This window comes from Acartia tonsa, chromosome 12 (genome assembly GCF_053477335.1).
Source record: "Acartia tonsa isolate MP-2025a chromosome 12, ASM5347733v1, whole genome shotgun sequence".
Taxonomy (NCBI): domain Eukaryota; kingdom Metazoa; phylum Arthropoda; class Copepoda; order Calanoida; family Acartiidae; genus Acartia; species Acartia tonsa.
Window position 1 is genome coordinate 28,552,461 of NC_137271.1, and position 17,299 is coordinate 28,569,759.

Consider the following 17,299-nt stretch of genomic DNA (forward strand, 5'->3'; position numbering starts at 1 on the left):
TTTTAAAAATGTATGAACACATGGCTTTCACACTTGTGTCTATATTATTATGTATGCTCTTATTACTGATGTAATGTTTTTTCATTTCAACAGATTTATTTTATATCCCTATAGTATCAAGAGATCTTAAAGAATTAAGACAATGAACAACAGATCTATAGTATAGATATATATATATACAGATATCTATCTACCTCCCTTTTTCAAAGACCTTTTTCGTCGGCTACCAAATTGTTTTCTGTTACTTGGCTGTGTTCATATAACCGACACCATTCGTTTATTTTCGATGACCCAATTGAGAGTCGGCACCATGACACTGCGATGAGGAGATACAGTTATTTCTCCCTCTGGTGTTTTACTCTAATAAATGAACGATAAATAAAGTACATCCCTAATGATATTACACAAAGTAAACCTGCTGTAGATACAATTATTAGTTGAAAAGTTTTTAAAAACTGCCAATTTAGACCAACAAACTTAGAATAAAAGGACGTGTATTTATTTATTTTTTGTTTTTTGGTATAATTCACAGTTTATTACTCCCTCTCACCCTGAAATGATTCCATTAAGTCCTTTGAATCATTTTAAGTCGATAATGTTTCAGCCATAACCACCTTTTTTTCAAATTCTATATAGTCAACATACAGTCATTAAGAGATTTTTACAATCATTTTTTGCTGTTACAAAAATAATTTATTTTAGAAGTTTTGAATGAAATCTTGATTACCTAATACTAACACACTCAAGCATACATAAGTAAATATAAACACATTATTACACAATTCTAAGAATTACAGTAGAATTATTAGGGTTAGGCCTGATACATATTTGGCCGCCAAAATTCATGTTTTGAGATTTTCAATATAAAATTTACATAAAGATTATAAACTTTAGAAAAATAAAATTACATCCATTTCAAATTTTTAAAAAGCAGGGATTTCTGTTGTATTATATAAAAGATTATATTGCCGGATATCCGGCCGGATAGTTTCAATATCCAGTATCCGGCCGACTATTAAAAAATGGACTGATATCCGGCCCAACCCAAAGAATTATATCCATGTTAGCCTATATTGTGTTGTTATACAAATGTTATTAACGACAACAAAAACAGCCTTATGTCAAGATTACCCATAATTTGTAACAAGGATAATTATGAACATAAGTAGCGCAGCAAATCAAACTAACAAAGAAACACAAAGTAACAATATATCTGTGTGTGTGTGTGTATCTGTAGTGAAGGACAGGGATCTAAAGGGATTAGACAATGACAAAAAATTGATGAACATCCTTAATGGTAATACACAAAATAATACCCATTCTGTAAATGACAATTAGTTGATGAAACGTTTGAATTCGCAACTTAATGAACCAAACAATCAAAATTCAATAAAAGTTGTTAAGCAACGAATAAGAAAACGGCATTATAAACCTTTTGGGACTAGTGAAATAAACAGCCCCATGTCCCATCCCTCCATGAGTGAAGGATCTCACTAAACGCATCTAAAATGACGATACGTACGGACAAGCGGACGTGCCAACATACTTCTATCAATTATATAGTAGCTGCGATATTAATAATACTATGTATATAACTTTAGATGAATGAACAAGTAGCTAATATTTACCTTTCATCTGTCCAGTATTGGCGGTAGTAACAGTCCATTGAGTAGTACTTAGAAAATAAAAAGTTATATTGTTTTTTTTCTGTCAATAATATAGTGATAGCAAAAATGTATGTAAAATTAAATTTACTGCAGCAATTTGTTTTTTATTCTAAATGTTTCCTTTTATATTATTAACCCAGCATACAATTTATTTTGACTGTTGGTCTGTCGGTTACAACTACAAAAGACATATAAATTTCCATTTAAAGGTTTTATTGTTTTACATTTATTTATCATCTTTTCCATTTTTTTTAAAATGACCACTGCACATCTGCTACATAACCCACTTTCCATGATTTTTTTTCGTGTTTAACTACTTATGGATGTTTTCACCTTTGTTTTTATATATGCCCTTTTTTTCTTCTGTTATTACTTATCTGTACTTTTTGTTCCCTAAAATCAAGAAATTTCTTGAGTTAGGTTTTTTAAACTTACATACATGTAGATATTAATGAATATGTAAGACCTTAATCCTAGGCGAAATTTTTCAGGTTTTTCTACATTATCGTCTTTTTTATAAGATCTTACCATATCAGCCTCAGAGATGGGTCCCATACTTCGGATTAACATGTTCACCTTCACTTGGGTAGCCTTTCCTAAAACAAGGATGACAACATTTTCGAACTTGTTTATAGTGATACTTTTCTCAGTATTGCAAAAATCAGATAAATAGGATAATTAAATCGCATAAAAAATTGTTGTCAAAAAAGGTTAAAAACCAACATGTTTTAAATGGACTTTTTAATCGTACCTAAATATTATAACTTATAAGAATCATTATGCAAAATTTAAAATCGTCAATACAATTCTAACATGTCTAGAATAACGAAAAGAGCTAACCGTAGCGGATAAATGCCAATTATAGAAAAGCTTCACTTTTAAAAATAAAAAGTACAAGTGGAAACCCAAATGAAACAAATTATAAATATTCATTATGTTCCACCTTTTAAGTCCACCCAAAAAAAGGAACTAGTTTAGGCACCAGGTCGATGTAAGGGTATGGCACAGCCACTTGCAAAAAATGTAATAATATTTTGGCTATTTAACAAAAAATAAGGTAACCCATAAAATCAGCTACAGTCTCGCAGGATACAGAATTTGGCGTAGCCAAAAGTATTATACAAAATCAATAGGATTTTTCAGTTGAAATCCATGTCTATCATACACATGGATCTTAGAGAAAAAAGACATTATTTGTCAAATAGACGCAAACTCCCAATTACAGTTAAAAAATTTCCCCTTCTGCAAAATAAAAAGGGTTTCTACAACGTAATTAATATTTTAAAAATTGCCAACAGTTTTTTGGTACGAGTGTAATTTACAATGCAATGTTCCCTTCCCCCTGATGATGCACAAATATTACATGTCCCTGGTATCCGTGAGAGAAATGTATTTAATCAAAAATAATTACTTCTAATTATGCAAACCGCCATCTTAATCAAAATTTACATTCGCTACATTTTTATAATTTCTAAAGTTGAGAATATTTCTGTTCTCTAAAACAAGGATTATAATATATATTAAGGCGAAAACTATAAATAAAGCAATGATGTCAACATTCATAACAGGGAAAATCAAACAGTTGGACAAATTAACACTAATAATCACAGAACGTGAACACATAAGAAGGATTATTTTCATAGAATTCTGAACAAAAATTCATTATAAATTGCTAACATGAATGATGATAGTAGGGATAACATAATTGAGATCACAAATACTGAGATATTTGAGCGCAGTGATATTTCTCATAATAAAACAGATATATTGGAGATATTGGTTGGGGCACACTCTAAAGAAAGGACATGTTGATTTAACAAACCAAGCCTTGACGTGGAATCCCCAAGGAAAGAGGAAAACGGGCATACCAAAAACAACCCGGTGGGGAAGATGAACTGGAAGATGAGAAAATCTCATCACTCAGCGATGCCTCAAGTCGTGCTAAATTAAGAAGGAGAATAATTGTGCATGTGCATGGCCTACTTTATAAAAAGAAGAATTAAATGGCAATAAGGATGAATAGGAACATATATACGTTTTAAGACTTGATCTTTCTAAAAATAATCATTTAATTAATTAAGTTTACATACAGACAGACCCTAGATGTTAAAAATCTTTGCTTTTAAATTAATAATATTACAAAAAAGCATCTTGTATTTATATTAGTTTAAAATTGTACAGTGTGTTTTTTTTATGAGAACTTTTTTGAAAGCAATTTTACCCCACTTATAGTTATCAGAATTTAATGATTAATGGCTTATTTTCTTCGTTTTTTAATGCAACTAATAGAACATAAAAAAAATATTACAGTTTTTGTTAAAAAAGTACAGTAAAATGTAAAATTCAAAACTTTAGCGCATTTTTCTTATGTTCAAATCTTTTACCTTTTGCAAGAATGGCTACAAAACGCTTCAAAAATGAGATCTAGAGCTAAAATGTATACAGATACTATTGGGGACATGTACTAGAATGTATCAAAGTTTGCAGGTCATATCTCAATCAGGGAGGGAGTACTGGCCCCCCAAAGTCGACTACTGAAAATCCAATTTTTTTCTTGCAAAGGGTAGAAGATTTGAACATAAGAAAAATGCGCTGAAACCATTTTAGATGTTGACACCTAAGTTTTGAATTTTACATTTTACTGTACTTTTTAATTAAAAACTGAATTATTTTTTTAATGTTCTATAAATTGCATTAAAAAACGGAGAAAATAAGCCATTAATCATTAAATTCTGATAACTATAAGTGGGGTAAATATTTTCATTATTTTCAATTAACTTTTAAGAATTTATTTTTATAATTATGATACAGATTAGAAGATTTCTAAAAATTCATTATTCTTTGCTAAAAAGATTATCTGTCATTTTCAATCATTTTTTTTCAATTAAACTGACAAGTTAAAAATAAAAAAATGTTCGCAAAATGAAATGAAATACATTTGGATTGCATATTTGAAGAAAAAAATAAGTCATAAATTATTTTGCTCTCAAATATTCAAATCCATTTCGACCACATTTATATTTGAAAGAATAGATTGGAATGAACTAGATTGATTAAAACTAGAGGTTTAACTATCCATGTAAAACAGAGAGAGAGAGAGAGAGAGAGAATATAGAGATATAAAGAGAAACTAGTGGCATCGCTTCTAACTTTTATTTTTTTTTATGTTTATGGGGTTGGGGGTGTCCTCCCTCCAAGTACGTCCAAGGGGGGGGGTAAAGGGGTGATTACCCCCCCCATTTAAAATTTACCCCTACCTTGGGGGTGCCGTAGGTACCCCCAACCATTTAGGAGGGGTTAATTACCCCCCCCCCAAAAAAAAAAACCAATTTTTGGGAGGGAAATACCTCCCCAAAAATAAAATATCCATAACAAATAAAGTTTTACCCCCGGGGTAAAAATTTTGGGGGAGGGTAAAAAAAATTTGCGGCGCGCTTCGTGCGCCATTTATCCCTCCCCCCAAATACAAATTACCCACCCCAAAATAAAAAGCTTGGACGCCCCTGACTCCCTCCCCCCAAGAAAACATCTTCTTAAAACCACTGACGGATCAGTAGCTATATTCCCTGTATAGAGTCCAATCTGTTTAGTTATTGCCGAGATCTTAAGCTACAAACGAAAAGACAGACAGACAGACAAAAGGACAGACAGGCATCGTTCTACTTGTATTATAGTTAGTATGTTAAAACAAAGTACATTTTTAAAGTTTGAATCTATAAACCTTACAGAAAAATATGCAAGACAAACAATCTTTTTTATTTATTGACTTTATTATTATTTTTTTTAATATGAATATAGGTATATGAAAGATTACTACAGTTTCCACAGAGTTGTAAGAATTAACCAACCTCCAACGGTCTTAATCTTTCATTTTCAAGCATCTATGATAAACAAAATTATCAAAAGAAAGTTGGTAACGTATTTTTTTTCTATCGTATTTCAACATGTTGACCTAACAATTTTGAAGGTACCAAAGACAGAAACTAATAATTTAAGGAGATGTATATATAGTAATATTCCCCTGTCTTCGTATTATTTAAAGTAGTAAGCGTTTTTTGTCTGTCCCGAAGGATCTCGCTAACCACTAAACCGATATTGTTCTCCTTTACAGTGAATATTCTTATAGGTCCTGAGAAGATTTTAAACTATTTTTGGGGAGGGTGTCTTCACCCCCTTCCCCCCAACAATATTTTTTTACTTTTTTGAAACTAAAATTTAAAATGAGATGAGGTTAACTTTTCCCTCTCCTAACTTAAGTGCCCCTTGAGGCTTCTAGGGGCATAGCCGCTAGTATCATATAAAGTTGTAAGGTTTTTTGGTTAATCAAGATCTCGCTAAACACGCAACCGGTTGATTTTTTATATTAAAGGAGCTTTAAGGGATGGTTTTAGGCTGTACCGAGTCCCTAGATGTTGAAGGCACCGCCGCTAGTGCCTAAATAAGAGATTTTGAGATTTTGTATAAATGTAAAGAAGTAAATATTTATCAGGGGGGTTTAATAATAAGCCCAACTTACCCAAATGAGGAAATTGTAAGATTACACTGAGGTTTGACATACATGTAAATAAATACACTGTGTGTTTCTATAAATGGTGTTCTATTATTTCCGTACAAATAACTCAACATGGCTAATTGATATTATTAGCAAAAATACAAATAGGATTATATTGTAAAATTAATGTTTTGCCAATACAAGATAAAGAAATAAAAATTTAAATCAATAACAGTTGCGTTTCTAGCTTATAAAACAAATGTTAGAGTGGAAATCTTAACCTAACATAGTTTAGCGAAATGCAAGATCTTAACGTACAAAAAAATTCTACCGCTTGTAACAGTATATTAAAATTGATATACTACATCACAATTTAAATTCATATTGCAATATGATTTTAATGCTATTTCGGATAATTGTTAAGGCTATTATAATTAATTAGTGTTTATTTGCAAAATATAGTTGTTCATTTCTAATATATTTTTATATACTAATGTATTCAGGGAGGGAGGGGACATTGGACTGTTAATTACACTAGTCCCAAAAATTTTATTATAACGTTTTCTTATTCGTTTGCTTAACAACTTTGATGATTTTTAAAGAATTTTGAATGGTTGGTTCAAAAAGTGTCTAAATGTTTTAATCAATTGTAATCTAGAGAAGGGGTAATTTTGTATATCGTCATTGGGGATGAACATCAATTTATAGCCAGTGTCTTATCCCTTTAGATCCCTGTAATGTATTACTATTATGATTTTGGCGATTCCTAATAAACTTAACTTTTATGCAGAATTGATAGGATACCGTATAAATGGTTTATCTAACCATTTGTCAGGATGCCAGTAACAAAGAAAGGGATATGTTTTCTTAAAAACTAATTAGTAAAAGAAGTGCAACGCATGGACGGTACTCTGTTGAAATAAAAGAATAAAGAATAGAAAATAACAAAAATTTTCAAAAAAACAAATAAAGAATGTATTTAAAATTCACAAAAAAATGTGGAACCTTTGTTCGTATCCTTATTTTATGTCAAAAATGAATAAATAGAATGTCTAATTACATTTTATGGAATATTATTACACTGAAATAATTATAAGGCATATTTGTTGTTGTAAAACATTAAAGCAAATGCTAATTTTGTTCATTAGTACCGTAGTGGAACCATCAAATTATAGATATAGATCATTAGTGAGCTTTTGTTAGATAGTAATATTGAATATAATGTTTTAAGATTGATAAAATAGAATTTAATTGTACTGATAAATGTTAAATTCATTAAGTACATTTTTGTAGTCTATCTTTTTAAAATTCTAGGTAAATCCGCAAATAAACAAGGAACATATTGTCAATACCTTAACTTAACATAGTTGTTGTATCATAATACGGACAAGCTTTGAAATGATATTCTCAAAAAATTAAATGACATTGACATTGCGTTTATTGGCTGTATATTATTCCTATCTTTTTGAAACCTAAGAAAAAACTTATGTTATGTTGTAATACATTGTATAGTTATATTAACGGAAGTCGTGAGGTAGAGTCAGAGAAAAAGGAAAAAGTAAGTACAAATCCACTAATTGGCAAGGGAACAACTGAAACCCCTCTGATTTTTAATCAACTATATTCATTTCTAGCCGTTTTAAAGTGCCCTCACCCTGAAGGAATCTCCTTTTTTAAACCAAACCTAACCTTAGATTTTCATCAAATACACGTTTTATTTTCAATATATATATTTTTTTGTGTAATTCCCTCCTTTAATTGAAGTAAGATTCGCATCAATTACAACAAAACAAACAAAGCAAGAAATGGGAATAATTGTAAGTTTTTTTAAGATTAGAATTGGATGATAGTCAAATCAAGGGCCCAATTTTGTGCAGTATTTTTTTATTGGAAATAGTCAGTTACCTCTAATTTACAATTATTCAAACAGGAATTAAAAAACAAAATATCAATTACATTTTTAGAAACGGTATTTTAGTGATCATTTATTTTACTTAGTTTAAACTTGAGTACATTCTAGGTATACAGGACCTCTGTAATATCAAAATTGTGCCTTTATTTTTTGCGCGTTTTCCGATCCATTTTTGCATGGAAGAAAAGTAAAGGTTTACATACATATGATCAAGAAAAATTATCCTGTAAGACAGATTGACTTGCTTAATGTTCACAAGTCATTTCTACAACTTTACGACGTTCTTACAATCTAGCAAATATTTTTATGTATTAACTAGCAAAATCAGGAATCTAACTGAAGGGATAAGACAGTGGCCGATAAATTAATGCACGTACATCCCCAATGATGAAACACTAAATTACTCCTTCTGCAGTTAAAAATTAGTGGTTAAAACGTTTGAACACTCAACTTAATGATCCAACCAATAAGAGTTCACTGAAGTCCCCAAAGTTATTAAGCCAACAAATGAGAAAACGTTATTACAAAACTTTGGGGACTAGTGTAATAAGCTGCTCTTTCCCCTTAAACAAGAAAGATATTGTCCATTGCTTGACACTGTTGCTGTATTTTAGTCTTAATCATAGGGAAGCTACACTTCATACTGTTTTACCATTGGTCAATTAAAAAGTACATTAGCCTGCCATTGACAATTCAGTCTGTTTATCTTCCTATCATTTGTCATTTGTATTGTATGACGTTATTTTTTACAGGCACTATAAATAGCTTCGGCTTTAAATTTTTTTTTAACAAAGCAACAAAATGAAGATTTAACATATTAAAAGTATCTATAATATAAATTCACTACAAAAATGTACTAAAACTTAAATATGTTTAGGTACAATGAATAAACACCTCAGAACTCAACATAATAATTGTATAACAGACAACGGGACTTACCAAAAATAAATCTTCCAATAGTAAAGCTACACTTATAACAATACTATTATATAATAAGGTCTGGAAATGTAAGTATGTCCTTATTATATATTTGTATTGAAGTAAAATTAGGATTTCTTTGCACTGACTTCTAATAGTTATCTATCGCATCGTTTTATAAACAACATTCCGCAGATTTAAAAATGAAAAATTATAAGATGTAAACGAGTTCTGTTAGCCCCGAGACGCCGGAAGTCCAGACTAACAAAAATGGTATTATTTTTATGATTTTTATTTTAATATTTGTTTGTGGAATATTGTCTGTAATACAATGCTATACATGATATTTGAGTATTGCTGAGAACCGGTTCTAATCCCAGCGGATATTAATCGGTTTCGAAGCCATACTGAAAATAATGTTACATATTTATTTATTTAATGCACCTATGCATTGGTAAATATTTCCTCTAACCTTTTTGATACTTCTTTGGTAAATGTTATTTACATAATATCAATAATAATATGAAAATATTTTTATAAGAAAATATATTAACATCACTTCCTTATTTATTTAGTGACATGTTTGCTTATAAACATTCAGATTGACAAGAACAAAGGGGGTTATTTTTTTCGCGTATTTTCCGTAAAGTTGTGGGTAAGCTTTTATTTTTTTTAAGTTAGTATGTTTTTTAACCTATTTTTTTTAAATACACCATTCTAAGACATGGAGATATAATTTGATTTTAGCAATCATATTCAATTTATTTTGTCTAAAAAATATAGGTATGAGACATTAGATAACAGCAAATATGATCAAAGATATTTAACATGAATTTATATAAAAGATAAAAAAATAAATGAAATCTGGAGAAGTTTGAAAAAAAGGATAAACCTGGAAGAACTTTAGTTAAATGCGCTTATTAAGAACAATTTGACTTAATAAGCGCATTTGACTCAAAGCTTACACACGCATTTACGAAAAATACGCGAAACAAAAGACCACTTGTGTCCATTGGAAGCCTGTATATATCAAGCTAGAAGTTGTTCAGGTTCAGGTTCGAAGTTATATCTTCTGTTTGCTATGGAGGTACTAACAGGGATTTTTTATGATGAGAAAATAGACGATTAAATGATAAATATCCCTAATTATGATTTAAATTATTGATGAAAAAGTTTTTAAACTACTTGTTTGCATTAACTAAATAAGATTTGAAAGCACCCAAGAAAAGTACCCAAAATTTTTATAATTTATGTAAATGTTCCATTCCTCCTTGGGGTCTAAATCTAATTTTTATACATAAGAAGAACACATCCTATTAAATTTTCTCCATAGCCACTAAATCGGTTTGGGTTTAAATTACAGGAAATGTTAACATAGGTCTTGAAATGGTTATAGCCTCATTTACTGCCCTCAAAAGAATTTGATCTTTACACAACTGGTTTTAATAATATTAAAACTGGATTTTATACGATATGATACATAATTTTTCATTATGGCTTAGAACCGGTTCTAATCCAGTGGATATTGATCGGTTTCGAAGCCATGCTGGAAAATGCTTTCGACTTATCATTACCTGAAACATAGTTTGGCCGTTCCGTTTTGTCATAATCCTAAATCATAAATTTTATCTTATAAACTTACAATTAGGGTTTAGTACAAACAATATTTTATTCTGATCTTTCAGGTAAATATGAAATATGTTTTCTGGCTTTCCGCGGATATAAAAATGAAAAATTATAAGATTAAAACCAGTTTTTTTAGCCCCGAGTATCCAAAGGCCTGAGCTAACAAAGCTGGTATTGGTTTTATAATTTTTATTTTAATATTTGTGGAAAATTGTCTTAATAAGATGCTATAAATGATTTTTCAGTATGTCTGAGAACCGGTTCTAATCCAGCAGATATGAACCGTTTTCGAAGCTATACTGGAAAATAGATTCCAGACATACATATATATTTAGTTATAATAATAGGCAAGAAAAATAAAATTCCATAATAACGTATTGGATTTACGCCAGACAGACTTGCACAGTAGCTTTGTAACTAATAATATTTACCCGTAACAAATTTTCTAAAATTCTTGTAACATTGCTGCTCAGAGTTTCAAGACTTGAGGACTAGAAACAAAGACACTTTTTGGATCATGGAAAGAAAACGAAGTTTTGGGTTTCGTTCTATTTTCTCCTTTTTCTAGCCCCTTGCAGGGGTAGGGGCTCTATCCCTGCGAGACAAAATTAACATTTACATAACCTATCATAAGCTACTGCGAAAATACGCAACTTCGTTTTCTTTCCAGGATCCTGCTTTTATATTAGAACGATAGATTCTTGTTTTCTTGGGGAGTAGGACACCCTTAAATGAATAAAGATTTTTTTTACTAGGGGTGATTCTTCTTGAAAGATTGGCGTTACATTCGCCAAATATAGTATAAAACCTTCCAAGGACCCACACTAAGAAACTATACTGTCAAGGAAATCCATATCGGTTCAGTGGTTAGCAAGAACCTTCGGCAAAGACAAACCCATAGACATGCTGATATCCTGTTACTTTTATATAAGGATTAACTTATCTGAGTACCTTTGTATCTCGTTTATATCTGCTAAGAGTTGGATAGGATATATCTGTATTTTCTTCATAGCTGTACACTTTATACCCATAACTAAAACAAATGAACACTATGATTTTTAACCTTTTTTGTTACAAGCTACAAGAGATCTGAAGGGATAAGACAATAGCCAATAAATTGATACACAAATCATTTGTTGATAAATAAAATTACCCCTTCTGTAGATTAAAATAAATGGTTAAAAAGTTAAGACACTGCTAGTTTGAATCCAATTCAATCAAGATATATTAAAAGTACTCAGTTTTTTACGCCATTAAATGAGACACATGATATATTTCACTGTGGGCTAGAATTGAATCAAGACAAAAGTAAGTGCCGAGCCCTGGGACCTATGTATGGTGAAAATAGACATAAAACCATGATGATTCCAGGTAAAACCAAAATATTTCAGCGGGGGCTTTTTGAGAAAATTAGATTTGAAAATTTAAAGTTCAATTTTCACCCGCTAGGATTTGCCGCATAATCATGACAAGAAAAGCAAATATTATTTATTTTAAATTTTGAACAACTTTGCTTTTATGAAGTCCTTCTTAAAACCTCTCTATGTATGATTTATTTTAGGCTGAATTTTCGTGACCTTTGCAAAGCAAGTGATAAAAATGGCCATTTATTACTTCCTTCAGGAGTGGTTTTATAAAGAACTTTATAAAAGCAAAGTTGTTCAAAATTTAAAATAAATAATATTTGCTTTTCTTGTCATGATTATGCGGCAACTCCTAGCGGGTGAAAATTGAACTTGAAATTTTCAAATCTAATTTTCTCAAAAAGCCCCCGCTGAAATATTTTGGTTTTACCTGGAATCATCATAGTTTTATGTCTATTTTCACCATACATAGGTCCCAGGGCTCGGCACTTACTTTTGTCTTGATTCAATTCTAGCCCACAGTGATTTACTTTGTGTACCAACCAGTAAAGTTTTACAGTCCAATGTCCCCTCCCTGCCTGACAATCTGTATACCTCTGATAAATGCATTGCATGGTATACATAGTGTGAAATATTTGAAAAGATAACCATTCTATCTGGCACAAGCAAACCCAAGCAGGGATATAAAGGGATAAGACAAACGCCGATAAATTGATGAACATCCCCAATTATGATACACAAAAATACCTCTTATGTAGATTAAAATTAATGGTTAAAGAAACGTCACTCAACATAGTGAACCAACAAATCAAATTTAATAAAAGTCTCCAAAGTTGTTGAGCCAGCAAGTAAATTACGTAATTATAAAACTTTGGGAAGTAGTTTAATAAACATCCCAATGTCCCCTCAATCCCTGAACCCAAGCCTTTTAGTTCTCACATGTTTCAACTAATTTTATTTTTTAGCAATATTAAGTCATTTATTAGCAGCGTATCTACTTTATAAATATCTTTGTATGTCTGTCTGTCCGTCCGTCCATCCTAAAGGTGAAATGTGAATTACTCGGCTACTAATTAAACATCTACCCTATAACTCACTTGGTGCTCTAGGGGAAATTAAATTTGTCTTTCTTCTGATATTTTAAGATAGAAAACTGAGTTAAACCAATATATCTGACGGACACAAAATTGAGAGTCGGCACAAGGTCATTGCGATAGGGAGATGCAGTTATTTAACCCCTTCCACCTCTAGTGTTTTACTATAGTGTTTTGCTATTAAAGATATATTTTTGGTTGATTTGCCTGGACAGTTTGACTCAAGCTGATGTCGCCAATAAGATGCGAATTTGTTTCAAGGATATTACTTCAAATATTTTATATCTATCATACAAAGTACTCAAGTATGTGTCTCAGCGAAAGAATATAGCTATGGCTAATAGTATTTACAGAATGCATTACTTCTTTAGAAGGCAAATAAGTTCAAGGGAAGGGGATTGCTATATTTGTTTTACCACTTTTAAACAAGATTTGGGGTTTCGTAGGCAACCCCAAAAATTTTTGTAATACATTATATTATTTTATCCCCCCCCCCTCACCCAAAAAAGAGGCTTAGACGTTCTTCTAATTTATTTTTAATTTGATCCTTTGATAAAATGCTTCTTTTTGTTATTACCATTAAAACTCCTTCCTCCCAGGAACCTTATTACTCCTTAACTACTCAAACGCTCGTGTTCTCCATTTTAGGTAAGCTTAAATCAGTTTGGGATGGATTTAGGCTATTTTATTAGTTTAAGCTCTGCAAATACAAAGCTACTAGATGCGATATGTGCAATAATACAAAATCTGTCTGAAGTTCTGTTCATCTGAAGCTACTTGTACTGCAGCGGTTTTAGGCTATTTCTTGGTGGGAAAAAACACCACCATCCCCCACTTACAAAAAAATACCCCAAAAAATTTGTTTTATTTTATGTTAACAAAAACAAACAATGGGGATGGCGGAGCCCCAACCGCACCATAGGGCAAAGCACCCTTTAAAAGAAACTTATAAACTAAATATTAAATCTTACCCAGAACTAATTAGATGGCATACTAACAAAACAAACAGAATATGCATTTTAGTCCTAAAAAATAGAAGTCTTCTCAAAAATATTTCAAAAGAAAAATAGTAAGTAAAACATCTTTTTCTTTGGGTGGATTGACAGATATTCAATTACTATAACATAAGGATTAAGATGATCTAAAAAAAATAATCAGTTTATAAAAAATTTAAGAAAACATGTTATAAGATCAACAAATTAAAAATGCCATAAACCTTCTTATTGCCCAAAGAAAATAAACCCCTAAAATTATTGAACTACAGGCTATGGACAAAGCCACTTGTCTAAAAAATAGAAGCAAAAGAACAATAATACAAGTCAAAATTAAGAATAAAAGATAAAATGATAATACACAATCCAACCCACAAGATAAAAGGGAAATATCCGACTGATTTTTGATCTGTGCGTGCAATTTCTCAACGCTAAAATAATTCCATTCTTTCTCTCTCCTTTATTTTTTCTCTCTTTCTCTCTCTCTCTCTCTCTCTCTCTCTAATGTACAACTCTTTCCCTCCCCCTATATGTGAATGTAACTTAATCTTTACTTTGTACCCATCAAATATCCTGTGCATTTTTTTGTACCATTTTTCTAGAGACAGCTTTTTCTCCTAATAAAATAGAAGAAGTAAAACATAAGAAGGAAAGTACCTTATAATGCCTAATAAAAATGACGTCATACAACATGAATGACCAATGATAGGCCAGTATACATTTTATATTTTGAATGGCTCATGTGGCTGTCATTAAATTTTTTGCAAAGTAACAAAAATGATATCAAAATTAAGATCTCTGTAACCAAGAACTGATCGAGTTATCCGTTTTAAGGATGTTTTTGGATATTTAATTTTTTATATAAGTGTTCTGATGGTTCAAGGCTATTTTCTACCCTAAAAGCCTTCAGTCATTTGTACACTTAAAAGGTTTGATGGTCATGTTAGCTTGAATAGGGTTAGTTCTGAAATTTTATTTTTCTCAGCTTCACAAACAAATGTAAAAAGTATAGCTGTATAATCAAGACCACCACCTGCCCAGGTAAAAAGAAATGTGATTCTGACAAACAATTCTTAGGGAAAATTTCCCCTCAACCCCCTTCCCTTTTTTCTCTCCCCTTCTTACCCACTTCCATTTTAGTTACACTAAAAAACAAGTTTTACTCCAACTTTACTGCAACAAAATATTTAATTTTCGGCAATTTCAAATGGAATTAATTGTCTGACCAAAGTGGTGGAGACTCTTTTCGTATTGTAGTAAATTATTATCTGTTATTTTGTAGTGACTTGGATGTGTTTACTGTTTATATATCTGACACTGTTAGCTGAATTTAAAGACCTTATCGGGACAGTGTCCCCGCCCTGACGGCAAAGTTATCCCATCTATTCTTTTAATTCTTTGCAAATAAACAATATCAGCGTCAGCTTTTCATTCAGAACAAAAAATAAGTTTTGATCTCCGTGAGCTACGACTGTTGGTTTATCCCAGGACAAACTTCCCTCGCAATTATGAGAGATGTTGTGTAACCGTCGTTTGATCTTTGTTGGGCCGTTGGATGAATTGTTCATTGTTCGGGGATTTACTAAATACTTACTACTATTGAAAACAAGCATCTAACCGTTTTCATATAATTTTAAGTCTTCAGCAGCGCAATAATTATAAGTCAACTATTTTTTTTTTACAAAATCCTTATAATTAAGTAACAAGATATTTTTTTTGTCCGTACCGAAGGATCTTGCTAACTGCTAAACGGATCGGGTTCTCCTTAACAGGTTAGCTTCTCATAGGTCCCGGGAAGGTTTATAACTATTTTGGGGTAGTGTACCACCACCCTCCCCATATATATCGATAAAAAATAATATAAAACGTCGCCCTGTGGACATTTTTGCAATTGGTTAAAAACATAACTAACACCATCATGCAACGAAAAAAATATTTTTGGTAAATAGCTGATTTTTAAATAGATTGAAAAGAAACAATTTACGTGTCCTTAGAGTCTCTGGTTGTTAAGATCTAACTGAATAAACGAAAAAAAATCATTAAATATTAATTAAATTTTCATATAAATATTTTTAATCAAAACAACAAAACTGGAATCAATTTTGTAATTTTCATTTTATATTCTGCGGAAAACTATTTATAAAAAGATGCGATTAACAACTATTACAAGGACTGTAAATCATAGCTCAAACACGATTTTTAAGTTGAGGAGCTCAAAATTATTCATATTGTTACTTTGAGTTTCACCAGATATTTTCTGTACACTGATATAGTGATGCTCGCAGCTGGCTAAAATAGCGAACTCCTTATCCATCCCCTTTTACCCATAGAGAAAAAAATAAAAGAGAGAAATCGAAGCAACTAGAAGACGAAAATAGGCAGTGGGCCTAGAGGCCTACTCAGCGCTGTTGCCGCGCTAAAATTTATTGCTATTCCACTACTTTAAAAATGGGAGGATTAAAAATTATAAAAAAAATATTTTTTTTACTTTTTACTATTTCCATATTTAGGGCAAGAATATTAGATTAAATATTTTCGTTTTAATGTTTTAATTAAAAATTACATAGAATTTTATTTTTATTTAAAAAAATTTGTTCATGAAAGATGAATCCTTCTATTTCTAAAAAGGGGGAAATTTTTTTCATAATGAACATTCAGCTGATTCTGACCGCCCACGGCTGTTTGCTAAATAACGCAATACCTGGGCGGCTTTTGATTTTCGTCTGCTTCTAAATTTAGGAATGGGGAAGTAGTATTTTACCATGAAAAAGGGGTGAGTATTCATCCTCTTATCCTTTTTCCTTATGCCTTTTACCACATACCATCCCTTACTACTGAAATAACGACCTGACCAATAAATAAGGTACATATTAGCAAACTAAATTGACAATGAATTTCCCCTGTCAATATATCCACGTATATTCTATATCCATTCTTAAAATTCTTTATCTATTGCTATAATTAAGAGAACCTTTTTAAAATTGAAAAAACATAACTGTGAATCATAACTCAACTACGTAGGTATAAAATACGTTAATAACTTCTTTTATTAAATTTATTACATTTTAATAATAAGCAATTTGGCCGAATATTTTAACATTTGACAATTATACCAAAAATTTATCATAACTCTGACCAGTTCATAAAATATATTCGTTTTGTTATACAAAGTGTAACAATCTTTGTACGACCGTAGTTCGAAATTTAAGATCTCACTAACCGATTTATTTCTGA

The 17,299-nt window shown here is 30.9% G+C and overlaps 1 protein-coding gene across 1 annotated transcript in view; it reads right to left on the minus strand.

Moving 5' to 3' along the window:
- The window catches only part of LOC145334101 (gamma-aminobutyric acid receptor subunit alpha-6-like), a 50,367-nt gene extending 36,273 nt beyond the window's left edge, over nt 1–14,094 (minus strand). Inside the window, exons 1-6 of the mRNA XM_080179388.1 lie at nt 14,045–14,094; nt 11,567–11,648; nt 11,047–11,106; nt 10,564–10,600; nt 2,196–2,263; nt 1,629–1,675 (exon numbers count right to left, since the gene is read on the minus strand). Coding sequence (XP_080035514.1) covers nt 1,629–1,675; nt 2,196–2,263; nt 10,564–10,600; nt 11,047–11,106; nt 11,567–11,648; nt 14,045–14,091 — 341 coding nt within the window. The 5' untranslated portion in view covers nt 14,092–14,094. The remainder of the gene's footprint in view (nt 1–1,628; nt 1,676–2,195; nt 2,264–10,563; nt 10,601–11,046; nt 11,107–11,566; nt 11,649–14,044) is intronic.
- Between the last annotated feature and the right edge of the window lie 3,205 nt (nt 14,095–17,299).